Source organism: Leucoraja erinacea, unplaced genomic scaffold, assembly GCF_028641065.1.
Source record: "Leucoraja erinacea ecotype New England unplaced genomic scaffold, Leri_hhj_1 Leri_1137S, whole genome shotgun sequence".
NCBI classification, from domain to species: Eukaryota; Metazoa; Chordata; class Chondrichthyes; order Rajiformes; family Rajidae; genus Leucoraja; species Leucoraja erinaceus.
The window spans coordinates 17,501-44,770 of record NW_026575382.1 but is presented as its reverse complement, the minus strand read 5'-3'; the positions used below and the strand labels follow the sequence as shown (position 1 = coordinate 44,770).

Genomic DNA, 27,270 nt, shown 5'->3' with positions numbered 1-27,270 from the left:
TAGTGAGGTAGCACGAATGCAGCCATTCGGCCCATCCTCTACCTGACGGCCCTCTCCCATTCCCTTCATTCCTTTCACCACCTTCTCCACAATCCCTACAGCCAGTATGTTGCACGGCAGTAAATCTGTGAATATTTTTTAAATGGGCCGGGTGGAACTGCAGATGCTAGTTTAAAGCCAAGTCAGGTAGAAAAAGCCGGAGTAACTCAGCAGGTCAAGCAGCGTCTCTGGAGAAGAAGGAATAGGTGACGTTTTGGGTCGAGTGTCTATTCCTTTTAGAAACATAGAAAATAGGTGCAGGAGTAGAGGCCATTCAGCCCCTCGAGCCTGCACCGCCATTCAATATGATCATGGCTTATCATCCAACTCAGTATCCCGTACCTGCCTTCTCTCCATACCCCCTGATCCCTTTAGCCACAAGGGCCACATCTAACTCCCTCTTAAATATAGCCAATGAACTGTGTGGCCTCAACTACCGTCTGTGGCAGAGAGTTCCACAGATTCACCACTCTGTGTGTGTGTGTGTGTGAAAAAAAATGTTTTTCTCATCTCGGTCCTAAAAGATTTCCCCCTTATCCTCAAACTGTGTGTGTGAGACCCCTTGTCCTGGACTTCCCCAACATCGGGAACAATCTTCCTGCATCTAGCCTGTCCAACCCATTAAGAATTTTGTAAGTTTCTATAAGATCCCCCCTCAATCTTCTAAATTCTAGCGAGTACAAGCCGAGTCTATCCAGTTTTTCTCCCGAGATGCTGCCTGACCCACTAAGTTCCTCCATGTTTGTACCTGTCCCTTAATGCTCATACAATCTGCGTTTGTCCTCCCATTGCAGTTCTCCTGACTGTGATTTTAGCTTCTGCTTCTCCTGCCTCTGGAGACAGTCTGACCTTATTTTTGTTCGCAAACCCCTTCATTCATGGTGGTGATGACTGAGGTTGATCGGGAACATGATGAGGTTTGATATCTCGCTGTTTGCGTGGTGCGCTTGGAGATAAATCTTGTTCTGTGGCTTTGAATCGCTCTGCCTGGCTGAGATATGAAGTCTGGAGCGAGGCGTGCTTTGTTCACAAGGGTTCGGAGGCAGTCGGCCTTTGCCAATCGCACGGAAATGTTCTGGAAAAGAACTGCAGGTGCTGGTTTAAATCGAAGATAGAAACATAAAAAATAGGTGCAGGAGTAGAGGCCATTTGGCCCTTCGAGCCTGCACCATTCGCCATTCAATATGATCATGGCTGATCATCCAACTCAGTATCCTGTACCTGCCTTCTCTCCATACCCCCTGATCCCTTTAGCCACAAGGGCCACATCTAACTCCCTCTTAAATATAGCCAATGAACTGTGTGGCCTCAACTACCTTCTGTGGCAGAGAATTCCACAGATTCACCACTCTCTGTGTGTGAAAAAAAAATGTTTTTCTCATCTCGGTCCTAAAAGACTTCCCCCTTATCCTTAAACTGTGTGTGTGGCCCCTTGTCCTGGACTTCCCCAACATCGGGAACAATCTTCCTGCATCTAGCCTGTCCAACCCCTTAAGAATTTTGTAAGTTTCTATAAGACCAGTGGGCATGTGCTATAGACCCCTTGTTCTGGACTTCCCCAACATCAGGAACAATCTTCATTCCAAGAGCTCTCCCGAGTTTGCCCTGATTCGAACTCGGATATTTACGGTAATGGCCTCTCGTGGACATTTTTCGATCATGTTTCAAAAATCTTCACCAGTCTTCCCGTGCTTACCTGCCGTTAGTGCGAGGAGATGTCCCCGAGCTCCGACGTACCCGCTACGTTCATTCTCCATGCTGGGATGTCAGGACTGTCTTATGAAGAAAGACTGGATAGACTTGGTTTATACTCTCTAGAATTTAGGAGATTGAGAGGGGATCTTATAGAAACTTACAAAATTATTAAGGGGTTGGACAGGCTAGATGCAGGAAGATTGTTCCCGATGTTGGGAAAGTCCAGGACAAGGGGTCACAGCTTAAGGATAAGGGGGAAATCCTTTAAAACCGAGATGAGAAGAACTTTTCTCACACAGAGAGTGGTGAATCTCTGGAACTCTCCGCCACAGAGGGTAGTTGAGGCCAGTTCATTGGCTATATTTAAGAGGGAGTTAGATGTGGCCCTTGAGGCCAAGGGGATCAGAGGGTATGGAGAGAAGGCAGGTACGGGATACTGAGTTGGATGATCAGCCATGATCATATTAAATGGCGGTGCAGGCTCGAAGGGCCGAATGGCCTACTCCTGCACCTAATTTCTATGTTTCTATGTTTACCATGAGTTTAATTTTTTTAAAACTCGGGAGAGCTCGTGGAATGAACTCGTACCGTGGGACAGCGCAATTATTTAGTTGCTCCCTGTGAGGATGTGATGGTAACTTCTAGGGGGATTGGTGATGAGAATGAACAATGTTAGGCACAGACTGGATGGGCTGAAGGGCCTGTGTCCATGCTGAGTATCTCCATCATTCTACACTGATGATTTCAAGCAGTTTCTCTGGGGCTTCTGTCACCTTGTATCCTGACTATTTATAGCTCAGCTCAGATTCTCTCACTGACCCCGACACAAAAGATATCTCTGCTGATGTTAATCCCACTTCTTCACGCTGTCAAGGAGACCACAGATTCTTGATTAGTACGTGTGTTAGGGGTTGTGGGGAGAAGGCAGGAGAATGGGGTTGGGAGGGAGAGATAGATCAGCCATGATTGAACGGGCCGAATGGCCTCATTCTACTCCTATCCCTTATGACCTTGCACAGAGTGCTGGAGTAACTCAGCGGGTCAGGCAGCATCTGTGGAGAACATGGATAGGTGACGTTTCACAGCGTGCTGGAGTAACTCAGCGGGTCAGGCAGCATCTGTGGAGAACATGGATAGGTGACGTTTCACAGAGTGCTGGAGTAACTCAGCGGGTCAGGCAGCATCTGTGGAGAACATGGATAGGTGATGTTTCACAGAATGCTGGAGTAAACTCAGCGGGTCAGGCAGCATCTGTGGAGAACATGGATAGGTGACGTTTCACAGAGTGCTGGAGTAACTCAGCGGGTCAGGCAGCATCTGTGGAGAAACATGGATAGGTGATGTTTCACAGAATGCTGGAGTAACTCAGCGGGTCAGGCAGCATCTGTGGAGAACATGGATAGGTGACGTTTCACAGAGTGCTGGAGTAACTCAGCGGGTGCAGCAGCATCTGTGGAGAACATGGATAGGTGACGTTTCACAGAGTGCTGGAGTAACTCAGCGGGTCAGGCAGCATCTGTGGAGAACATGGATAGGTGACGTTTCACAGTGTGCTGGAGTAACTCAGCGGGTGCAGCAGCATCTATGGAGCTAAAGAAATAGGTAACGTTTCGGGTCGAAACCCTTCCGGGTTTCGGCCCGAAACGTTGCCTATTTCCAGAAGGATTTCGGCCCGAAACGTTGCCTATTTCCTTAGCTCCATAGATGCTGCTGCACCATAACTCAGTGGGTCAGGCAGCATCTGTGGAGAACATGGATAGGTGACGTTTCACAGAGTGCTGGAATAACTCAGCGGGTCAGGCAGCATCTGTGGAGAACATGGATAGGTGACGTTTCGAGTCGGGACCCTTCTTAATCTGCGATATTTCGGGGTGGGAAGAAGGGCATCTCGACCCGATCTGTCACCCATTCCTTCTCTCCCGCTGAGTTACTCCAGCATTTTGTGTCTATCTATTTAGTTTTAGGTTAGTTTAGAGATCCAGCGCAGAAACAGGCCCTTTGGCCCAGCAGGTCCGCACCGACCAGCGATCCACGCATACTAACACCATCCTACTGGGGACAATTTGACATTTATACCCACGCCGATGAACCTACAAACCCGCACGTCTTTGGAGTGTGGGAGGAAACCCACGCAGATCACGGGGAGGACGTGCAAACTCCGCACAGACAGCACCCGTAGTTGGGATTGAACCCAGTCTCTGGCGCTGTGAGGCAGCAGCTCTACCCGCTGCGACACCGTGCCGCCCACAAAAACTACCAAAACCTGGGATTGAACCAGCCACCTTTAGATGTTACATAGAAACATAGAAATTAGGTGCAGGAGTAGGCCATTCGGCCCTTCGAGCCTGCACCGCCATTCAATATGATCATGGCTGGTCATCCAACTCAGTATCCCGTACCTGCCTTCTCTCCATACCCCCTGATCCCCTTAGCCACAAGGGCCACATCTAACTCCCTCTTAAATATAGCCAATGAACTGTGGCCTCAACTATCCTCTGTGGCAGAGAGTTCCAGAGATTCACCACTCTCTGTGTGAAAAAAGTTCTTCTCATCTCGGTTTTAAATTCAGTCGAACAGTCTCTGGGTTTAATATTGTCACGTATAACAAGATACAGGGGAACATTTAATTTTGTGTGTTATCCAAATTAAGTCTTGTCGTACATAAGGTAGAACATACAGATTATCAGTTACAAATGGGTAACTGGTTTACCAACAAGTGCTGGAGTAACTCTGCGGGTCAGGCAACATATCTGCAAATGACAGCCTCCATGTTCTTCCTGACCCGCTCAGTTACTCCAGCACTCTGTGGCAGAGTCTAGTGTCACAGCGACAGAGATCGTGCAGATGAGGCACGGTGGCGAAGGGGGTAGAGCTGCTGCCTCACAGCGCCAGAGACCCGGGTTCAATCCTGGCTGTGGGTGCGGTCTGTACAGTGTTTGTACGTTCTCCCCGTGAATGCCTGGGTTTCCTCCCACACTCCAAAGACGTACAGTTCAGTCGGTAAATTGTCCCTAGTGTGTAGGGTTGTGCTAGTGTACTGGATGGTCGCTGGTCGATGCAGCCTCCTCTATCCACGCTGAGTCTCAAGTTTAAAGAGAGGTTATTAGCAGGTGGAGAGGATTGGGGAGGTCTGATCCCAGGCAGCTGAAGGTGCAGCTGTCGATTGCACAGAGACTAGTGCTGGCCATAACACAGAGATATCTGCAGGACACTGCACACATGAAGCGGTCCGGGCCTGTACATGGTTGACTTCTGGAGACTGAGATGAGGTTTGTACCAAAATATGCAAAAGGCTTTTGGCTTATATAGTAACATAGAAAATAGGTGCAGGAGTAGGCCATTCGGCCCTTCGAGCCTGCACCATTCGCCATTCAATATGATCATGGCTGATCATCCAACTCAGTATCCTGTACCTACCATCTCTCCATACCCCGCGATCCCTTTAGCCACAAGGGCCGCATCTAACTCCCCTTAAATATAGCCAATGAACTGTGGCCTCAACTACCTTCTGTGGCAGAGAATTCCACAGATTCACCACTCTCTGTGTGTGTGAAAAATGTTTTTCTCATCTTGGTCCTAAAGAATTTCCCCCTTATCCTTAAACTGTGACCCCTTGTCCTGGACTTCCCAACATCGGGAACAATCTTCCTGCATCTAGCCTGTCCAACCCCTTAAGAATTTTGTAATCAGGGAACTGAGTATGTAACGTGTAGGAAGGAACTGCAGATGCTGGTTTAAACCGAAGATAGACACGAGAAGCTGGAGTAACTCAGCGGGTCAGGCAGCATCTCTGGAGAGGAGGAATTGGTGACGATTTGGGTCGAGACCCTTCGTCAGACTGATAGCCAGAGGAGAGGGAAACTAATGATGTAGAGCTATAAAGAACACTGAATGGACTGAGTGTGTAAGTTGGGACATCGTGTGACTGTTGTACAAGATGTCGGTCAGGCCACACCTGGAGTATCGTCGGCAACTTTGGTCGTCCTTGCTGTGGGAAAGATGTGAATGAATAAGTTTATTGGCCAAGAAAAACATACAAGGAATTTGCCTTGGTGCTCCGCCCGCAAGAGACAACGTGACATACAGTGACAGTTAAGAATGACACATAAAATCTTTAAACATTAATAATAAAACATTATTGATTAAACATGTGAAGGTGGAAAGAATGTCATCGGGTCATGAGGAAGGACATTATTGCCATAGAGGGAGTGCAGAGACGGTTCACCAGACTGATTCCTGGGATGCCAGGACTGTCTCATGAAGAAAGACTGGATAGACTTGGTTTATACTCTCTAGACTTTAGGAGCTTGAGAGGGGATCTTATAGAAACTTACAAAATTCTTAAGGGGTTGGACAGGCTAGATGCAGGAAGATTGTTCCCGATGTTAGCGAAGTCCAGGACAAGGGGTCAGAGCTTAAGGATAAGGGGGAAATCCTTTAAAACCGAGATGAGAAGAACTTTTTTCACACAGAGAGCGGTGAATCTCTGGAACTCTCTGCCACAGAGGGTAGATGAGGCCAGTTCATTGGCTATATTTAAGAGGGAGTTAGATGTGGCCCTTGTGGCTAAAGGGATCAGGGGGTATGGAGAGAAGGCAGGTACGGGATACTGAGTTGGATGATCAGCCATGATCATATTGAATGGCGAATGGTGCAGGCTCGAAGGGCTGAATGGCCTCTACTCCTGCACCTATTGTCTATGTTTCTATGTCATGCAGCACAGAAACAGGCCCTTCGGCCCAACTTGCCCCTGCTGACCCACCTGCTTGCTTTTGGCTTGTATCCCTCTAGACCTGTCCTTTCCATGTACCTGTCTAACTGTTTCTTAAACGTTGGGATGGTCCCTGCCTCAACTACCTCCTCCGGCAGCTCGTTCCATACCCCGACCCTCTGTGTTTCCCATTAAACCTTTCCGCCCTGACCTTAATGCCATGTCCTCTGGTTGGAGATTTACAAGGTTGCCAGGATTGAGGGTGTGGGGTGTAAGGAGAGGATTTTGCCCTCTATTGACTGCAGTCCGTGCAGCACAGAGGGCCCGGAGGTGATCTGACAGAGGTGTATAAAATGATGAGGGGAAGAGATTGTGTGAATGTACACTTTTACCCAGAGTGGGGGAGTCATGAACTAGTTGGCCGTCAGCTTCAGCTGAGAGGGGAAAGATTTATTAGGAGCGTGAGGGGCAGCTTTTTCACACAGCAGGCGGTGGGTTTACGGAACGAGCTGCCAGAGGTGGAGACAGAGGCAGGAACTGTCACACCATTTACACGTACATGGATAGGAAAGGTTCGTAGGGAGTAAGAACCAACTGCAGATGCTGGTAAAATGGGAGGTAGACATGGGAGTAACTCAGCGGGTTCCTGGGATGTCAGGACTGTCTTATGAAGAAAGACTGGATAGACTTGGTTTATACTCTCTAGAATTTAGGAGATTGGGAGGGGATCTTATACAAACTTACAAAATTCTTAAGGGGTTGGACAGGCTAGATGCAGGAAGATTGCTCCAGATGTTGGGGAAGTCCAGGACAAGGGGTCACAGCTTAAGGATAAGGGGGAAATCCTTTAAAACCGAGATGAGAAGAACCTTTTTTCACACAGAGAGTGGTGAATCTCTGGAACTCTCTGCCGCAGAGGGTAGTTGAGGCCAGTTCATTGGCTATATTTAAGAGGGAGTTAGATGTGGCCCTTGAGGCTAAGGGGATCAGAGGGTATGGAGAGAAGGCAGGTACGGGATACTGAGTTGGATGATCAGCCATAATCATATTGAATGGCGGTGCAGGCTCGAAGGGCCGAATGGCCTCTACTCCTGCACCTAATTTCTATGTTTCAAGTCAAGTTTATTTGTCACATACACATACGAGATGTGCAGTGAAATGAAAAGTGGCCAATGCTCACGGACTTTGTGCAAAAAGACAAACAAACAAACGACCAAACAAACTACAAACAGAATGTAACAGAACCACATATTCTTTTACATATTAAATATTGTGGGTGGAAGGAAAAGGGAAAAAAAAACCCCAGCAATTTTAAGAAAGTCGTTTCAGTAAATTTAGTCCCTGGTGAGATAGGAGTTTACAGTCCGAATGGCCTCTGGGAAGAAACTCCTTCTCAACCTCTCCGTTCTCACAGCATGGCAACGGAGGCGTTTGCCTGACCGTAGCAGCTGGAACTGCCCGTTGCCGGGGTGGAAGGGGTCTCCCATGATTTTAAGCAGTATCTCTGGAGAGAAGGAATGGGTGACGTTTCGGGTCTCGTGTATGAGGTGGACTTGATGGGCTGAAGGGTCAGTTTCCACACTGAAGGTCTAAAGTAAATATCAGTGCAGAATATTTCTTCTGCAGTGTTTATCTGATTTTCTTTTGAAAGTTCCTCATCATTCAACTTCCCTCATTGGGCAATTGCAATGACGACAGCCTTGTGTATATTTATATATAACCGCTCTTCTCCTTTCCCTTCCCACGCTGTGCCCCACCCGCCACTGGGAAATGGAGCGAGATCTCAGCGTTTATGAATTGGGAGTGGGGTTTGTGATGAGGGTTTAATTTCGGCTGCTTTTCCCATCAGTATTGTCACGGTAAAAGTTACCACACAGAACTCTCGTTCTTTTTCTAAAAATAAGCAACAAATTCCATCGTGTTTTAACTGCCTTAAACCCCTGTCCCACGGTACGAGTTCATTCCAAGAGCTCTCTCTCCCGAGTTTGCTCTGATTTGAATGCGGAGATTTACGGTAATGGCCACTCGTCAGTACTCGGGGCTCTCGTGGACATTTTTCATCACGTTGAAAAATCTTCACCAGTCTTCCTGTGCTTATGTGCCGTTAGCGAGTCTTCCCGAGTACCTGCCGTTAGCGCTAAGAGACATCCCCGAGCTCCGACGTACCCGCTACGTTCATTCTCCGTGCTTACCACGAGTTTGATTATTTTTTAAACTCGGGAGAGCTCTTGGAATGAACTCGCACGGTGGGACAGGGCCATTACTCATGCACGCCTGGCTTTCTCACGGTGAACCGACAAACCTGCATGTCTTTGGAATGTGGGAGGAAACCGGAGCACCCGGAGAAAACCCACGGGGTGAACGTACAAACTCCGTACAGACAGCGCCTGTAGTCGGGTGCTTCTATTCAGAGATGTTGTGTTACTCCAGCATTTTGTGTCTATCTTCGGTTTAAACCAGCACCTGCAGTTCCTTCATCAGTCCGACCCAAAACTTCGCCAATTCCTTCTCTCCACAGATGCTGCCTCACCCACTGAGTTACTCCAGCATTAGAAAGCGAATGGCATGTTAGCATTCATAGCAAAAGGATTTGAGTATAGGAGCAGGGAGGTTCTACTGCAGTTGTACAGGGTCTTGGTGAGACCACACCTGGAGTATTGCGTACAGTTTTGGTCTCCTAATCTGAGGAAGGACATTCTTGCCATAGAGGGAGTACAGAGAAGGTTCACCAGACTGATTCCTGGGATGGCAGGACTTTCATATGAAGAAAGACTGGATAGACTCGGCTTGTACTCGCTAGAATTTAGAAGATTGAGTGGGGATCTTATAGAAACTTACAAAATTCTTAAGGAGTTGGACAGGCTAGATGCAGGAAGATTGTTCCCGATGTTGGGGAAGTCCAGGACAAGGGGTCACAGTTTAAGGATAAAGGGGAAATCCTTTAGGACCGAGGTGAGAAAAACATTTTTCACACAGAGAGTGGTGAATCTGTGGAATTCCCTGCCACAGAAGATAGTTGAGGCCAGAGGTCATTGGCTATATTTAAGAGGGAGTTAGATAGAAACATAGAAACATAGAAATTAGGTGCAGGAGTAGGCCATTCGGCCCTTCGAGCCTGCACCGCCATTCAATATGATCATGGCTGATCATCCAACTCAGTATCCCGTACCTGCCTTCTCTCCATACCCTCTGATCCCCTTAGCCACAAGGGCCACATCTAACTCCCTCTTAAATATAGCCAATGAACTGGCCTCAACTACCCTCTGTGGCAGAGAGTTCCAGAGATTCACCACTCTCTGTGTGAAAAAAAGTTCTTCTCATCTCGGTTTTAAAGGATTTCCCCCTTATCCTTAAGCTGTGACCCCTTGTCCTGGACTTCCCCAACATCGGGAACAATATTCCTGCATCTAGCTTGTCCAACCCCTTATGAATTTTATAAGTTTCTATAAGATCCCCCCTCAATCTCCTAAATTCTAGAGAGGAACCTGCACCTGCAGTTCCTTCATCAGTCTGAAGAAGAGTCTCGACCCAAAACGTCGCCAATACCTTCTCTCCATAGATGCTGCCTCACCCGCTGAGTTACTCCAGCATTTTGTGTCTAGCTGCAGTTTTTTCCAATGCACCTGTAGTCAGGATTGAACCAGGGTCTCGGGTGTTGTGAGGTACCACAGTGGTGGGTCCCTGGCCACTGTGCCAGGCAGTCAGTGGTCCTGACAGTGGGCGGTGGGCAGGGCACTTTGCCAGCTGCTCCTCTGCGCCCTGGAGACTGAGGAAGGAAGCTGGAGTGAGTCACATCGAAAGCTGCTGCGGTGAATGGGTTGAGGCTGAGGCTGGCTGCTGCAAGCTGCAACTCCCTGCATTGAGGGCAGTGCCTGTAGTGACTCATGCGCTCCCCCCCTGACCAGCCCACGCCAAGTGCCCGCCGGTCTCACTCTCACCGACACTGCCCGAAGTCCGTCGCTGGCTCTCGACTGCACCGACTTCACCCCGTGGACTGCGTGGGTTTCCTCCGGGTGCTCCGGTTTCCTCCCACACGTGCGGGTTTGTCGGTGAATTGGCTTCGGTTAAAAAAAAAAGAGAAGGGGTGAGTTGTCGGTGTTGTGTGTTGGGGTTGGACCGCGGGCCTCGGCTAGGACTTCCTCCCTGGGATTGACACACAGAGCTGGAGTAACTCAGTGGGACAGGCAGCATCTATGGACAGAAGCAATAGGTGACGTTTCGGGTCGAGACCCTTCTTCAGACTGACAGTCGGGGGGGGGAACGAGAGAGATGGAGACGGCACATAGAACAAATGAATGAAAGTTATGCAAGAAGCAACGGTGATCAAGGTGGAGCCCACAAGGGTCCATTGTTGGTTGTCGTGGAGGTGATAATGAGTTGTACAGTGAATGTTCTTCAAAAGCCTGGAGCCTTTGATTCAGAGTGGCATCTAGTGGTTGGCACAACGGGCAGAGTTGCTGCCTCACAGCGCCAGAGCCGGCTTCATTCCTGATTACGGAGTTTGTGTGTTCTCCCTGTGACTTGTGTGCGTTTGCTCCGGGTGTTACTCCCACTTCCCCCTGCGTCTCGGGTTTGTAGGTTCATTGGCAAAATATTGTAACTTGTCCTTAGTGTGTGTGGGGTAGTGTTAGTGTGCGGGGTGTGGACTCAGACAAGGGGCCCGTTGCTGCTGCTGTGTCTCTAAACTACACCTGGGGTGAACGGGTGATCGATGGTCAGCACCGACTCAGTGGGCTGAAGGGCCTGTTGCCGCTGCTGCATCTCTAGGCTACATCTCTGACGGTGGTGGCCTGTGGGGCGTAGAGATCGTGGTGTGTGACCAGGGAGCAGCTGATGGTGTGGGAGCTGCCCGCCCGCCCCCTGTGTAGCTCGTTGTGTGGCCGCAAGCAGCTGTCTGTGGCACCTCACCACCCACTTCCTGTCCTCACTCTTGTGTTGGGTGCTGAGAGCTGGGGGGGGGGGGATGGGAGGGCTGGTGGGGGGGAGAGAGGGGGGGGGGGGAGGAGAGCTGGGGGGGGGGGAGAGCTGGGGGGGAAGAAGGGGAGGGCTGGTGGGGGGAGAGAGGGGGGGGGGAGAGCTGGGGGAGGGGAGGGGAGACGTGGGGGGGAGGGGGAGAACTAGGGAGGGGGGGTGTGAGAGGGCTAGGGGGGGAAGGCATTCCATGGGGGAGGGGAGACCAGGGGGGGGGGGGGTGAGAACTAGGGGGGGGTGAGAGGACTGGGGGGGGAGAGGAGACCAGGGGGGAGGGGGGGGAGGGGAGACCAGGGGGGGTGTGAGAGGGCTGGGGGGGGGGGAGTGCCAGGGGGGAGGGGAGACTAGGGGGGGAGGGGAGAACTAGGAGGGGGTGAGAGGGGCTGGGGGGGGGGGGGAGGGGAGACATGGGGGGGGGGGGGAGGGGAGACCAGGGGGGGGAGGGGAGGGGAGACCAGGGGGGGGGGGGGGGGGGGGAGGGAGACCAGGGGGGGGAGGGGAGCTGGGGGGAGGAAGGGGAGGGCTGGTGGGGGGAGAGAGGGGGGGAGAGCTGTGGGGGAGAGGGGGGGGGGGGGGAAACTAAGGGGGAGGGGGAGGGGGGGGGACGGGGAGAATTAGGGGGGGGGGGGGGAGAGAGGGGGGGGGGGGGGAGACCAGGGGGAGGGGAGAACCAGGGGTGTGTGAGAGGGCTGGGGAGACCAGGGGGAAGGGGAGACCAGTGGGGGGGGGGGGGGGAGAACTAGGGGGGGGGGTGAGAGGGCTGGGGGGGAGGGGAGAAGAGGGGAACTAGGGGAAAAGAGGAGACTAGGGGGGTGTGAGAGGGCCGTATATGTCAGCGCTGCCGGTCATGTGTTCTGACAGATCACCAGCAGTTGTCGGCGAGGCCCCAGCCCAGCCCGGCCCAGCCACCACTTTGTCCTTCACACCGGCCCCGGCCCCCGGCTCTGCTGCAGCCTCCGCCACTGTGGTGAGTAGCCTGGGGCTGGCAGCTCCTGCAAACGTCAGCACAGGCTGGCACTGCCCACGGGGGGGGGGGGGGGGGGGGGCGCGGGGGGCAACTATGTGTGTGTGTGTCTCTCTCTCCCTCTCTCTCTCTCTGTGTGTGTCTGTGTGTGTGTGTGTGTGTATCTCTGTGTGTGTGTGTGTGTCTCTCTCTCTCCCTCCCTCTCTCTTTCTGTGTGTGTTGTGTGTGTATATGTGTCTCTCTCTCTGTGTGTGTGTGTGTGTGTCTCTCTCTCCCCTCTCTCTTTCTCTGTGTGTCTGTGTGTGTGTGTGTCTCTCCCTCTCTTTCTCTGTGTGTGTGTGTGTGTGTGTCACTCTCTTTTTCTCTGTGTGTGTGTTTGTGTGTGCGCGCATATATGTCTCTCTCCCCCCTCTTCCCCCTATCTGTGCCTCTCTCTTTTTCTTTCTCTCCCTACATCCCCCTCCCTCTCTCCCTGTTCTCATTGTGTTTTCTTCCCCCCACCACCCCCCGCATGGAGCTGAGTGACTTGGGCAGCCCCGGCCACCACCAGTGGCTGCAGCGGGTGCCTAGTGAGGGTGACGTTGTGCTGAGGGATTGCTGTGACTGTTGACGTCAGCTGTTGTCAGGGTGTGCGGGCTGCCGGCTGCCTGCTGGCCTGTTCCACAGGTTGTGCAGTCACATTCCAGGCCCACTTCTACTGCTCAAGGAAAGGCTCATTGGCTGCTACCCACGGTAGAGTTGCTGCCTCACAGCGCCAGAGTCCCGGGGTCCACCCTGACCACGGGCGCTGCCTGTACGGAGTTTGCACGTTCCCCGTGCGACTGCGTGGGTTTTCTCCGGGTGCTCCCGTTTCCTCCCACACTCCAAAGAAGAACAGGTTTGTAGGTAAATGCATTTCAGTTAAAATTATAAATTGGGCCTGGTGTGTAGCACAGAACTAGTGAGCGGGGATCGCTGGTCAGAGTGGACTCGGTGGAATAAAGGGCCTATTTCCGCGCTGTATCTCTAAATGGCCTGTGTATCCCGTGGCTGTTTAAGGCTGCCCACTACTGTGATCAGGGCTTGTTGCTTCTCTCAATCCTCTGGGGCTCAAAGGCCCATTTCTCCCACGATCGAGACACAAAAAGCAGGAGTAACACAGCGGGGCAGGCAGATCCCTTGTCTCCACAGATGCTGCCTGACCCGCTGAGTTACTCCAGCACTCTGTGAAACAGCATCTGTGGGGAACATGGATAGGTGACGTTTCACAGAGTGCTGGAGTAACTCAGCGGGTCAGGCAGCATCTGTGGAGAACATGGATAGGTGACGTTTCACAGAGTGCTGGAGTAACTCAGCGGGTCAGGCAGCATCTGTGGAGAACATGGATAGGTGACGTTTCACAGAGTGCTGGAGTAACTCAGCGGGTCAGGCAGCATCTGTGGAGAACATGGATAGGTGACGTTTCACAGAATGCTGGAGTAACTCAGCGGGTCAGGCAGCATCTGTGGTGAAAATGGATAGGTGACGTTTCACAGAGTGCTGGAGTAACTCAGCGGGTCAGGCAGCATCTGTGGTGAACATGGATAGGTGACGTTTCACAGAGTGCTGGAGTAACTCAGCGGGTCAGGCAGCACCTGTGGAGAACATGGATAGGTGACGCTTCACAGAGTGCTGGAGTAACTCAGCGGGTCAGGCAGTATCTGTGGAGAACATGGATAGGTGACATTTCACAGAGTGCTGGAGTAACTCAGCGGGTCAGGCAGCATCTGTGGAGAACATGGATAGGTGACGTTTCACAGAGTGCTGGAGTAACTCAGCGGAACAGGCAGCACCTCTGGAGAGAAGGAATGGGTGACGTTTTTCGGCTTGAGACCCTTCTTCAGACAAGATATCACATTGAATACGATAAAGTCCGATTAAGGATAGTCCGAGGGTCCACAATGAGGTGGATGGGAGGTCAGGACCGCTCTCTAGTTGGAGAGAGGACGGTTCAGTTGCCTGATAACAGCCGGGAAGAAACTGTCCCTGAATCTGGAGGTGTGTGTGTAAGTCTGTGTTTTCAGACTTCTGTACCTCTTGCCCGATGGGAGAGGGGAGAAGAGGGAGTGACCGGGGGGGTGAGACTGGTCCTTGATTCTGCTGCTGGCCTTGCCGAGGCAGCGTGAGGTGTTTTGATACTGAGCGTTGCATTGGGGAGGATGCAAAGTTTAGGAGCAGGTACAGGGGCAATGTATCAGAAGGCCTTTCAGTTATTGTTCAAGAAGGAACTGCAGATGCTGGAAGATCGAAGGTACACAAAAATGCTGGAGAAACTCAGCGGGTGCAGCAGCATCTGTGGAGCGATTTCAGTTATTTATCATTTACTAGTCTTTGCTTGCAATCTGAGCTGTGAGCAGGGTCAGTTGGCAATGCTTGGCATGCCAGGCAGCGACTGAGACATCATTATCACGCAGGCTTGTCAACCTGACACACCTTCACTGCAGTTTAGTTTATTATTGTCACGTGTACCGAGGTACAGTGAAAAGCTTTTAGATATGGCTGGCACGGTGTTGCTGCCTTACAGCGCAGAGACCCAGGTTCAATCCTGACTGCGGGTGCTGTCTGTGTGCAGTTTGTACGTTCACCCTGTGACCAAGTGGGTTTAAAGCTTTTCACTGTGCAATAGACAATAGGTGCAGGAGTAGAGGCCATTCGTCCCTTCGAGCCACCACCGCCATTCAATGTGATCATGGCTGATCATCCCCAATCAGTACCCCGTTCCTGCCCTCTCCCCATATCCCCTGACTCTGCCTTGGTACACCTCACAATAAACTAAACTAGTTGGTTCAAAGGTCTGTTTATTGTCACGTGTTTATCAAGGAAGTGAAGCTGGAATTATTCAGGGAATAGATGATATGGGTCTTGCAGGTAGAACAGTTGAACTTGGCACGGACATTGAGGGCTGAAGGGCCTGTTACTGTACTGTGTTCTCTGTAACCATAGACAGTGCAAAAGGGCGTACATGGAAGGTGACAGTTGCTGGGGTCAGTGTGGGGCTGTGTTCAAGAGCCTGATGGTCGCTGGGAAGAAGCTGTTCCTGAACCTGAAGCTCATGGATTTTAGCCTCCTGAGTAGCAGCGAGATGAGAGCATGGCCAGGGTGGTGTGTGGCTTGGAGTAACTCAGCGGGTCAGGCAGCATCTGTGGAGAACATGGATAGGTGACGTTTCACAGAGTGCTGGAGTAACTCAGCGGATCAGGCAGCATCTGTGGAGAACATGGATAGGTGACGTTTCACTGAGTGCTGGAGTAACTCAGTGGGTCAGGCAGCATGTGTGGAGAACATGGATAGGTGACGTTTCACAGAGTGCTGGAGTAACTCAGCGGGTCAGGCAGCATCTGTGGAGAACATGGATAGGTGACGTTTCACAGAGTGCTGGAGTAACTCAGCGGGTCAGGCAGCATCTGTGGAGAACATGGATAGGTGACGTTTCACAGAGTGCTGGAGTAACTCAGCGGGTCAGGCAGCATCTGTGGAGAACATGGATAGGTGACGTTTCACAGAGTGCTGGAGTAACTCAGCGGGTCAGGCAGCATCTCTGGAGAGAAAGAATGGGTAACGTTTTTCGGCTTGAGACCCTTCTTCAGACAAGATATCACATTGAATACGATAAAGTCCGATTAAAGATAGTCCGAGGGTCCACAATGAGGTGGATGGGAGGTCAGGACCGCTCTCTAGTTCAGTTGCCTGATAACAGCTGGGAAGAAACTGTCCCTGAATCTGGAGGTGTGTGTGTGTGTTTGTTTTCACACTTCTGTACCTCTTGCCCGAGGGGAGAGGGGAGAAGAGGGAGTGACCTGCGGGTGAGACTGGTCCTTGATTCTGCTGCTGACCTTGCTGAGGCAGCGTGAGGTGTTTTGATACTGAGCGTTGCATTGGGGAGGATGCAAAGTTTAGGAGCAGATACAGGGGCAATGTTGCAGGTGGATGCCGGAGGTTGCAGGTAGTGGAAGCAGGTAGGGAGACTGACAAAAACCTCCGGGAACCGCACGGAAACCTTGGGTGGGGCGCAAAGTTTCCAGAGGTTTCCGTTCAGGTTTCCTAAGTGGGACAGGGGCATTACTAATCAAGAACCTAGCAAACTCCATCTTACAATTATCCATTGACTTGGCCTCCACCGCATCGAATTCCACAGATTCACCACCCTCTGACGTATTAAATTCCTCCCCGTCTCCTTTCTATAGGTAGGTAACGGCCATCGAGGGGTTAACCAGCAGCAGTGAGGGAGGGAGGGAGTTGTAAATGTTATTGGTCAACGCTTGTAAAGCAGTCAAAGACAGATGCAGAGTGCTGGAGTAACTCAGCGGGTCAGGCAGCATCTGTGGGGAGATGGAACGGGCAGGCCCCATCGGGGTGGGGAGCAATGGGTGCCATGAAGCAGCCAGCAGGTTGCTTGTTGCCTCGGTTTGGTCTCTGCGCTGCTCCAATGCCTGCAGGCAGTTGACTGTGTATTGCTGGTGTGCAGGTTGGGTGAGATTGAAGGCGCAGTGAATGTCACCTCGATGGTATGTGGGCGGCTGGCAATGCCAGGCTGTGAGTCATCAGCATTCTCCCCCTCACGTGTATACAGTGTCGTTCTCAGTCTCTTCCCCCCCCCCTCTGTCTGCACTGCCCATCTCCTCTCAAACCCCCAGCAGGAAAAATGTTCCCCATGTTGGGGGAGTCCAGAACCAGGGGCCCACACACAGTTTACGAAGAAGGGGTCGCCCATTTAGGACTGAAAACTTCTTCACCCAGAGAGTTGTGAATCTCTGCCACAGAAGGCAGTGGAGGCCCATTCACTGGATGTTTTCAAGAGAGAGTTAGATTTAGCTCTTAGGGCAAAGGGAATCAAGGGATATGGGGAGAAAGCAGGAACGGGGTACTGATTGTGAATGATCAGCCATGATCATAGTGATGCTGGCTTGAAGGGCTGAATGGCCTCCTCCTGCTCCTATTGCCCATGTTTCTTCAACGTAATGCCACACTGCTGGTCCTGTCTAAGAGCGTTGTACGATTCACTCCACTGACTCTCAGTCTGAAGAAGGGTCTTGAGCTGAAACGTCACCCATTCCTTCTCTCCACAGATGCTGCCTGACCCGCTGAGTTACTCCAGCACTCTGTGAAACGTCACCTATCCATGTTCTCCACAGATGCTGCCTGTCCCACTGAGTTACTCCAGCACTCTGTGAAACGTCACCTATCCATGTTCTCCACAGATGCTGCCTGACCCACTGAGTTACTCCAGCACTCTGTGAAACGTCACCTATCCATGTTCTCCACAGATGCTGCCTGACCCGCTGAGTTACTCCAGCATTTTGTGAAAAGTGACCTATCACTGTTCTCCACACATGCTGCCTGACCCGCTAGGTTCCCCCAGCACTCTGTGAAACGTCACTATCCATGTTCTCCACAGATGCTGCCTGACCCGCTGAGTTACTCCAGCACTCTGTGAAATGTCACCTATCCATGTTCTCCACAGATGCTGCCTGACCCGCTGAGTTACTCCAGCACTGTGTGTCTATCTTCAATAAAATCACCTCTTGTTCTTGATTGGTTTCAAAATGCAGCAGTTGTAGAGGCCCTTCGGCCCATCGAGTCCATGCCGACCACCCACCTGTTCACACTAGTTCTGTTATCACACTTTCACATCCGCTCCTTACACACTAGGGGGCAATTTACAGAGGGTCGAGTAAGCGACACATCTGCACATGTGTGGGAGGGAACCCGAGCACCTGGAGGCAACCCACGTGGTCACAAGGAGAACGTGCAAACTCCGTACAGACAGTGCCCAAGGTCAGGATTGAACCCGTGTCACTGTGAGGCAGCAACTCTACCGCTGTGCCACCGTGATGCCCCATTGTGCAGTTATCGTGGGGGGGTAATGCTTGAAGCAGGTTGAGCTGCTGCCGCACAGCGCCAGATATGTGCGTTCAATTCTCACCCTGGGTGCTGTCTGTCTGGGTGGAGTGTGCACGTTCTCCCTCTGACAGCGCGGGTGCTCAGGTTTCCTCCCACATCCCAAAGACGTGTGGGTTTGTAGGTTTAATCGGCCCCTCTAGTGTGTATGGAGTGGATGAGAAGGTGGAATGACATAGAACTAGTGTGTGGCTGGTCGGCACGGACTCGGTGGGCCGAAGGGCCTGTTTCCGTGCTGGATCTATGCAAGCAAGTATTCCCCTCGCCTGGAGCGTGTGCGTGGCTGTTCTCCCCACGGCAGTGAGACAGAGAGACGCCCGGCCATGTTAGGAAGACGGCGGGGGTAGCGAGCAGGAGCAGGGTGAAGCCCTAACGTTGAGATCAGTGTGACCACACTCTCTCTGCTGCTTTGATGAGCGTAATTGGATCCTGGGAGCGGGGGTGCGTTACGAAGACAGGGTGGATGGTCACCAGCTGTCTCTGTCTGTCTGTCCACGCTGTGATCTCCGGCTGTGGGCTGCTGCCATGTAGAGCTGGTGCTGAGAACACAAACCTTGCAGCCTGGAAACGATGAGCACCAACTTCAAGAACAGCTCCTTCCCAGCTACCATCAGGCCATTGAACCACCCTGCACAACACTAACCCCCGCAGGCAACTGCATTTGGTGGCACTAACGACTTTGGGGGTACAGTGAAAAGCTGCTTTTGTATCCAGTCACTGAAACTAATCCAGGAATGAGTCAGTTAACCTATGATGAGTGCTTGTCGGCTCTGGGGCTGTACTCGCTGGAGTTTAGAAGAATGAGGGAGAACCTCAGTGAAACGTACAGAATAGTGAAAGGCCTGGATAGAGTGGAGATGGACACAAAAAGCTGGAGTAACTCAGCAGGACAGGCAGCATCTCTGGAGTGAAGGAACGGGTGACGTTTTGGGTCGAGACCCTTCTTCAGTAGAGTGTGGATGTGGAGAGGATGTTTCCACTAGTGGGAGAGTCTAGGACCACAGGTCACAGCCTCAGAATTAAAGGACGTTCTTTTAGGAAGGAGATGAGGAGGAATTTCTTTAGTCAGAGGGTGGTGAATCTGTGGGATTCGTTGCCACAGATGGCGGTGGAGGCCACAAGTCAGTGGGTATATTTAAGGCAGAGGTAGATAGATTCTTGATCAGTACGGGTGTCAGAGGTTATGGGGAGAAGGCAGGAGAATGGGGTTAGGAGGGAGAGATACATCAGCCTTGATTGAATGGCGGAGTGGACTGGATGGGCTGAATGGCCTCATTCTGCTCCTATCACTTGTGATCTTATGACCTTATGCTTACATGGTTACATTCAAGCCATCCACAGAGTAGGATGAAGGGTAAAACGTTTAATGTACGACCTCTGAAAGCTGGACTGGACAATAATAAATAAATAAGTGTGGTTGCGCCTTGCTGAACCCAGGTTCAAGTATGGTTGCACCATGGGGTGCCAGGTTCAAGTGTGGTTGCACCTTGCAGGACCCAGGTACAAGTGTGGTTGCACCGTGGAGTGCCAGGATCAAGTGCGGTTGCACTGTGGGGAGTGCCAGGAGGTTCAAGTGTGGTTGCACCGTGGGGTTGCCAGGTTCAAGTGTGGTTGGTTGCCAGGTTCAAGTGTGGTTGCACCGTGGGGGTGCCAGGTACAAGTGCGGTTGCACCGTGGGGTTGCCAAGTTCAAGTGTGGTTGCACCGTGTGGGGTGCCAGGATCAAGTGTGGTTGCACCGTGGAGTGCCAGGATCAAGTGCGGTTGCACCGTAGGGAGTGCCAGGTACAAGTGTGGTTGCACCGTGTGGGTTGCCAGGATCAAGTGTGGTTGCACCGTGTGGGACCCAGGTACAAGTTCGGTTGCACCGTGTGGGACCCAGGTATCAAGTGTGGTTGCACCGTGGTGTTGCCAGGATCAAGTGCGATTGCACGTGTGGGACCCAGGTACAGTGGGGTGCCAGGATCCAGGTACAAGTGCGGTTGCACCGTGCGGGACCCAGGTTCAAGTGCGGTTGCACCGTACGGACCCAGGATCAAGTGCGGTTGCACCGTGTGGCCCCAGGTACAAGTGCGGTTGCACCCTGGGGGTGCCAGGATCAAGTGCGGTTGCACTTCACTGGGGTGCCAGGATCAAGTGTGGTTGCACCGTGCAGACCCAGGTTCAAGTGTGGTTGCACCGTGTGGACCCAGGTTCAAGTGCGGTTGCACCGTGCGGACCCAGGTACAAGTGTGGTTGCACCGTGGGGGTGCCAGAATCAAGTGTGGTTGCACCGTCCGGACACAGGTTCAAGTGCGGTTGCACCGTGTGGACCCAGGTACAAGTGTGGTTGCACCGTGTGGACCCAGGTACAAGTGCGGTTGCACCGTGCGGGACCCAGGTACAAGTGCGGTTGCACGGTGCGGAGATCGGGATCGTTTGTCCGGCCGGGAGCATTGACCGCCTGTTGCCCTGTGTTACAGGACTCATCGTTTGACCGCCATTGGAGAGCACGGATTCGGCAATGACCTGAGAGGCTGCCGGCAGTTTCGAGCAGGATCCGTACTCAGAGCGAAACCCTCCAGCCCCCCCCCCCCTCCCCCACCCACCCCCCCTCCCCCCCGACAACAACATGGGGCGCAAGAAGATTCAGATTACTCGCATCTTGGACGAACGTAACCGACAGGTAAAGCCCGACAGGTGGATCAGTCACTGCCTTAAACACACAGTGGTGGAGGAACTCAGCGGGTCAGGCAGTGTCTGTGGAGGAACAGTTAGACAGGTACATGGATAGGACAGGTTTGGGGGGGGATATGGACCAAATGCAGGCTGGTGGGACTAGTGTAGCTCGGGCATGTTGGTCAGCATGGACATTGTGGGCTGAAGGGCCAGTTTCCATGCTGTATCACTCTATAACTAGTGTAGATGGGGCATGTTGGCTGGTGTGGGCAGGTTGGGCTGAAGGGCCTGTTTCCACACTGTATCACTCTATAACTAGTGTAGCTGGGGCATGTTGGGCTTGGGTCAGCATGGACATTGAGGGCTGAAGGGCCTGTTTCCACGCTGTATCACTCTATGACTAGTGTAGATGGGGCATGTTCATCAGTGTGGGCATGTGGACTGGGACATGTTGGTCTGCATGGACATTGTGGACTGAAGGGCCTGTTTCCACACTGTATCACTCTATAACTAGTGTAGATGGGGCATGTTGGGCTTGGGTCAGCATGGACATTGAGGGCTGAAGGGCCTGTTTCCACGCTGTATCTCTCTATGACTACGCTACTGATTCACCTCTCGTGTCAGTGTGAACAGTACCCAGTGCAGTGGGATGAGGATGGAGAGAGAGGGACTTTTCCCTCCTCCCACTGTGATCTAATCTCCCGACAGCCAACGGCTTGAACTTTGTAGCCTCTGGTTTTCTGGTTTGCAATATCTTTTTAATTAAAGTGTGATTGCCGTGTTGCTAATTAAGATTCTAAATTTAGCGAGATTAGAAAGCTGTGCATGTGGTCTATGTTTCTGGACCTATTACAAGTATGAGGTGCAATAGTAATCTAAAAAAAAACCAAATATATAAATAAGCGGAATCAGGACCTGGTAACGGGAGGTTCTTGGTTGGTAGTCCCCTCTCTGCTGCGGAGTTTAATGTATAAATAGAGCGAGAGTTTCCTACTTTCTCCCTTTTCTTTCTAGGGTCTGTTTTCTCACTTTACTTCCCTCCTAACTTCTTTCCAAAGGGCTTTCTTTTCCTTGTCGCACTGCACGATTCTCTTGCACTTGCTTTACTTTGCTAACTTCTACTTTTTTTCTTTTAAAGCTCTAAAAAAAAAAAAAAAATGAAAGCGGTATAAAAAATGTGCCGTGTTGCTAATTAACCGTACTTTAAAAAAAAAAAAAAAAAAAAAAAAAAAAAAAAAAGAAAGCTGTGCATCACAGCGCTGATATATTTAGCCTGGCCTGACCATGCAAATATTCCCCACTCCTCAATCAATTCATCAGCCTATAAATGATCATCTCCACTGACTCACAGCGTACATTCACATCCCGCCATTCAATAGACAATAGGTGCAGGAGTAGAGGCCATTCGGCCCTTCGAGCCAGCACCGCTATTCAATGTGATCATGGCTGATCATCCCCAATCAGTACCCCGTTCCTGCCTTCTCCCCATATCCCCTGACTCCGCTATTTTTAAGAGCCCTATCTAGCTCTCTCTTGAAAGTATCCAGAGAACCGGCCTCCACCGCCCTCTGAGGCAGAGAATTCCACAGACTCACAACTCTCTGTGAGGAAAAGTGTCCGTTCTAAATGGCTTGCTCCTTATTCTTAAACTGCGTGTGTGGCCCCTGGTTCTGGACTCCCCCAACATCGGGAACATGTTTCCTGCCTCTAGCGTGTCCAAACCCTTAACAATCTTGTATGTTTCAATGAGATGCCCTCTCATCCTTCTAAACTCCACAGAGTGTACAAGCCCAGCTGCTGCATTTTATCTCAGCATATGACAGTCCCTGTAATGTCTATCACCCAGGCCGGCACTGTGGTGCAGCGGGTAGAGCTGCTGCCTCACAGCGCCAGAGACCCGGGTTCAATCCTGGCCACGGGTGCTGTCTGTACGGTGTTTGCATGTTCTCCCGGCGACCGTGTGGGTTTTCTCCGGGCGCTCCGGTTTCCTCCCACACTCCAAAAACGTGCAGGTTTGTAGGTTAATTGGCTTCTGTAAACTGTCCCTGGTTTCATAGAAACATAGAAATTAGGTGCAGGAGTAGGCCATTCGGCCCTTCGAGCCTGCACCGCCATTCAATATGATCATGGCTGATCATCCAACTCAGTATCCTGTTCCTGCCTTCTCTCCATACCCCCTGATCCCTTTAGCCACAGGGGCCACATCTAACTCCCTCTTAAATATAGTCAATGAACTGGCCTCAACTACTCTCGGTGGCAGAGAGTTCCAGAGATTCACCACTCTCTGTGTGAAAAAAGTTCCTCGCTGCAAGACTCTATAACTAATATACAAGGATCGATGATCAGCATGGACTTGGTGGGCTGAAGGGTTCCACACTGAAGCTGCCCCCCCCCCCCCCATGCCGTCCTGGGTTCAACAGGTCTGTGGCAGGGGGAGGGGTGAGTGATGGTTTCTCTGTCCCAGAGCAGGGCCAGGATGAGCTGTGAGGCCATGGTGGATATTAAACCTGTGTGCGTAGAGAGAGGGATCGGTGCCAACGTTGAGCAGCTGCCGGCCCAGTAAACGTCAGCTCCCTGCCCCAGTTCCGGACGTGTTTGTTGAGGTTTGCCAGCCTCTCCTTGGCTCGTGTGCTCCACACGTGATCGAGCAGTGATCACGCACACTCCCCTCTGCTGTCTCCAGCTCTCTCCCCCCACTCTTGGCCGATTAGGAAAAGGGGGAGATGCAACGAGACCTGGGTGTCATGGTACACCAGTCATTGAAAGTAGGCATGCAGGTGCAGCAGGCAGTGAGAAAGCCAATGGTATGTTAGCATTCATAGCAAAAGGATTTGAGTCTAGGAGCAGGGAGGTTCTACTGCAGTTGTACAGGGTCTTGGTGAGACCACACCTGGAGTATTGTGTACAGTTTTGGTCTCCTAATCTGAGGAAAGACATTCTTGCCATAGAGGATTTGAGTATAGGAGCAGGGAGGTTCTACTGTAGTTGTACAGGGTCTTGGTGAGACCACACCTGCAGTATTGCGTACAGTTTTGGTCTCCTAATCTGAGGAAAGACATTCTTGCCATAGAGGATTTGAGTATAGGAGCAGGGAGGTTCTACTGCAGTTGTACAGGGTCTTGGTGAGACCACACCTGGAGTATTGCATACAGTTTTGGTCTCCTAATCTGAGGAAAGACATTCAGATGGAGAGAAGGCAGGTACGGGATACTGAGTTGGATGATCAGCCATGATCATATTGAATGGCGGTGCAGGCTCGAAGGGCCGAATGGCCTCTACTCCTGCACCTAATTTCTATGTTTCTATTCTTGCCATAGAGGGAGTACAGAGAAGGTTCACCAGACTGATTCCTGGGATCAGGACTTTCATATGAAGAAAGACTGGATAGACTCGGCTTGTGCTCGCTAGCATTTAGAAGATTGAGGGGGGGGGGTCTGATAGAAACGTACAAAATTCTTAAGGGGTTGGACAGGCTAGATGCAGGAAGATTGCTCCCGATGTTGGGGAAGTCCAGGACAAGGGGTCACAGTTTAAGGATAAGGGGGAAATCCTTTAAAACCGAGATGAGAAGAACTTTTTTCACACAGAGAGTGGTGAATCTCTGGAACTCTCTGCCGCAGAGGGTAGTCGAGGCCAGTTCATTGGCTATTTTTAAGAGGGAGTTAGATGTGGCTAAGGGGATCAGGGGGTATGGAGAGAAGGCAGGTACGGGATACTGAGTTGGATGATCAGCCGTGATCATATTGAATGGCGGTGCAGGCTCGAAGAGCCGAATGGCCTCTACTCCTGCACCTATTGTCTATGTTTCTGTGTGCTATTTGTTATTTGATTCAGCGTATTTTTTGGTTCCTCCTCCTTTCTCCCCTTCCCTCCCTTACCCTCTCCACCTCCCCCCTCCCCCCCACCCTCTCCACACCCCCCTCCCCACCCTCTCCACACCCCCCTCCCTCCCCACCCTCTCCACACACCCCCCTCCCCACCCCTCCTGACATCAGGTGACGTTTACCAAGAGGGAGTTTGGCCTGATGAAGAAGGCATATGAGCTGAGCGTGTTGTGTGACTGTGAGATTGCGCTCATCATCTTCAACCACTCCAACAAGCTGTTCCAATACGGCAGCACTGACATGGACAAGGTGCTGCTCAAATACACAGAGTATAACGAGCCTCACGAGAGCCGTACCAACGCCGACATCGTGGAGGTGAGTCCTCCACTGCACAGTTCCTGGCGTTCCCATTCCCAGCGATCCCCAGCCCATTCCTGGCGATCCCCAGCCCGGCATTCCCATTCCCAGCGATCCCCAGCCCGGCATTCCCCATTCCCAGCGATCCCCAGCCCGGCATTCCCATTCCCAGCAATCCCCAGCCCGGCATTCCCATTACAGGTCCTGGTCCCCGGCGTTCCCCATTCCCGGCAATTCCCATTCCCGGCATTCCCATTCCCGGCATTCCCATTCCCGGCATTCCCATTCCCGGCATTCCCATTCCCGGCGATCCCCAGCCCGGCATTCCCATTCCCAGCGACCCCCAGCCCGGCATTCCCATTCCCAGAGATCCCCAGCCCGGCATTCCCATTCCCGGAGGTCCTGGTCCCGGCGTTCCCTGTGGAGCTGTGTGGAAGAATCGCCCTGCTGCAGATTCCCAGCGCAGCAGTCCGCATCTTCTCCAGCCCGGGCCTACTCCATCAGGCCATGTTCCAGGAGCAGAATTAGGCCATTCGGCCCATCGTGACTACCCCACCATTCAATCACGGCTGATCTATCTCTCCCTCCTAACCCCATTCTCCTGCCTTCTCCCCGTAACCCCACACACACTGTACTAATCAAGCATCTATCTATCTCTGCCAACAAACATATGCACTGACTTGTGGCCTCCACAGTGCTCCATGTGTCAGGACTCCCACAGATTCACCACCCTCTCACTAAAGGAATTCCTCCTCGTCTCCTTCATGGAACGTACGTCCTTTAATCCCGTGGCTGCGCGCTCTGATCCTAGACTCTCCCACTAGCAGAGACATCCTCACCACCCGGCTCTAGGCTGATTGGATCGGACTTAAGCCTCGAGGCTGTTGTTTGACCTTGTACCGGGTTAATCCCCCGTGCAAGGTCAGTAATTAATCTGTGCCAACGCTACAGTGTGACCTTCAGCTCAGCCCCAACCCTGACCCCGGCCAGAGAACACACACGCACACACGCACGCACACACACACGCACACACGCACGCACACACGCACGCACACACGCATCCCTGCTCTACTTGCCCTCCTGGTCCCTGGCTCTGTCCGTCTGCACCACTCGGGGTGGCAGGATGATGCCACCCTCTCACTACAGTCTGCCTGTTTTTCCCCCTCCCCCCCCCTCCTTCGGCTTAACCAACTGGATTGGCGCGGCCCTTCCTGCCCCGACTGGACCAAAGCTCCGCGGTGGTGGCTAGCGCGCTGGAATTCACCGCACAGCGGGCCATCCTCTCCACCCTGCTCTCGCTGATTGAAGATCCCTGACTTAGAAGACTCGTAGGCTAGTTTTGTTTGACCTTGTCATTGTTAACATGAACCCGGTGCAAGGTCAGTAATTTAAAATGTGCCACCCTAGTGCACCACCTCCACATTTCTAAAGCTAACCCTACATGGCCAGAGAAAATACGCAGATAACACACGCACGCACGCACGTACGCAAGGCACGCATCCCTGCTCTACTTGCCCATCCTTCCCTCGCTCTGTCCGTCTGCACCACATTCCCTTGGCAGGATGATCGCAGCCTGCGTTCCTTGCAGTCTGCCTGTTTTTCCCCCCCCTACTCCGCAGTGGGTAAAAACTGGATTGGCGCGTGCCTTTCGTCCTTGTCCTTGTACTGGACCAACTCGTCTCAGTGGTGGCGGCAACCGGCGCTGTTCAAACGGAGCGGGTGCGATGCCTCACCTGAAATCGCCGTTTGAAGCTCCGCTGCATCAACGTCGCGGAGCTGTGGATCGCGGAGCTCCCAGCGCGGGCGGAGCTGACCTCAACACCGCAGAGTCCGGGGGTCCCTTTGCCGGGGGCAGCCAGTGTGAATCTCCACCCAGCTCAGCCTGTGGACTCCGGCCGATTCGGAGGTCCAAGCCGTGACTCTTTCCCTCTCTCTCTCTGTCTCTCTCTTTCCCCATGTGTGACTCTCTCTTCCCCCCGCAGACGTTGAGGAAGAAGGGCTCTAACGGTTGTGACAGCCCGGAGGCGGATGTGGACGAGACTGTGGACCAGAGCCCCTACATGGATGACAAGTTCCGGAAAGTGACCGACGATATCGACGTCCTCTTCAAACGCTACGGGGTGAGTGTCTCAGCCCC

At 52.2% G+C, this 27,270-nt stretch overlaps 1 protein-coding gene across 1 annotated transcript in view; it reads left to right on the top strand.

The window, feature by feature from the left end:
- The first annotated feature begins 20,814 nt into the window (after window positions 1-20,814).
- LOC129715360 (myocyte-specific enhancer factor 2D homolog) overlaps window positions 20,815-27,270 on the top strand; it is a 9,857-nt gene continuing 3,401 nt past the window's right edge. Inside the window, exons 1-3 of the mRNA XM_055665234.1 lie at window positions 20,815-20,959; window positions 24,948-25,151; window positions 27,116-27,253. Of these exons, the coding sequence (XP_055521209.1) occupies window positions 20,906-20,959; window positions 24,948-25,151; window positions 27,116-27,253 (396 nt within the window). The 5' untranslated portion in view covers window positions 20,815-20,905. The remainder of the gene's footprint in view (window positions 20,960-24,947; window positions 25,152-27,115; window positions 27,254-27,270) is intronic.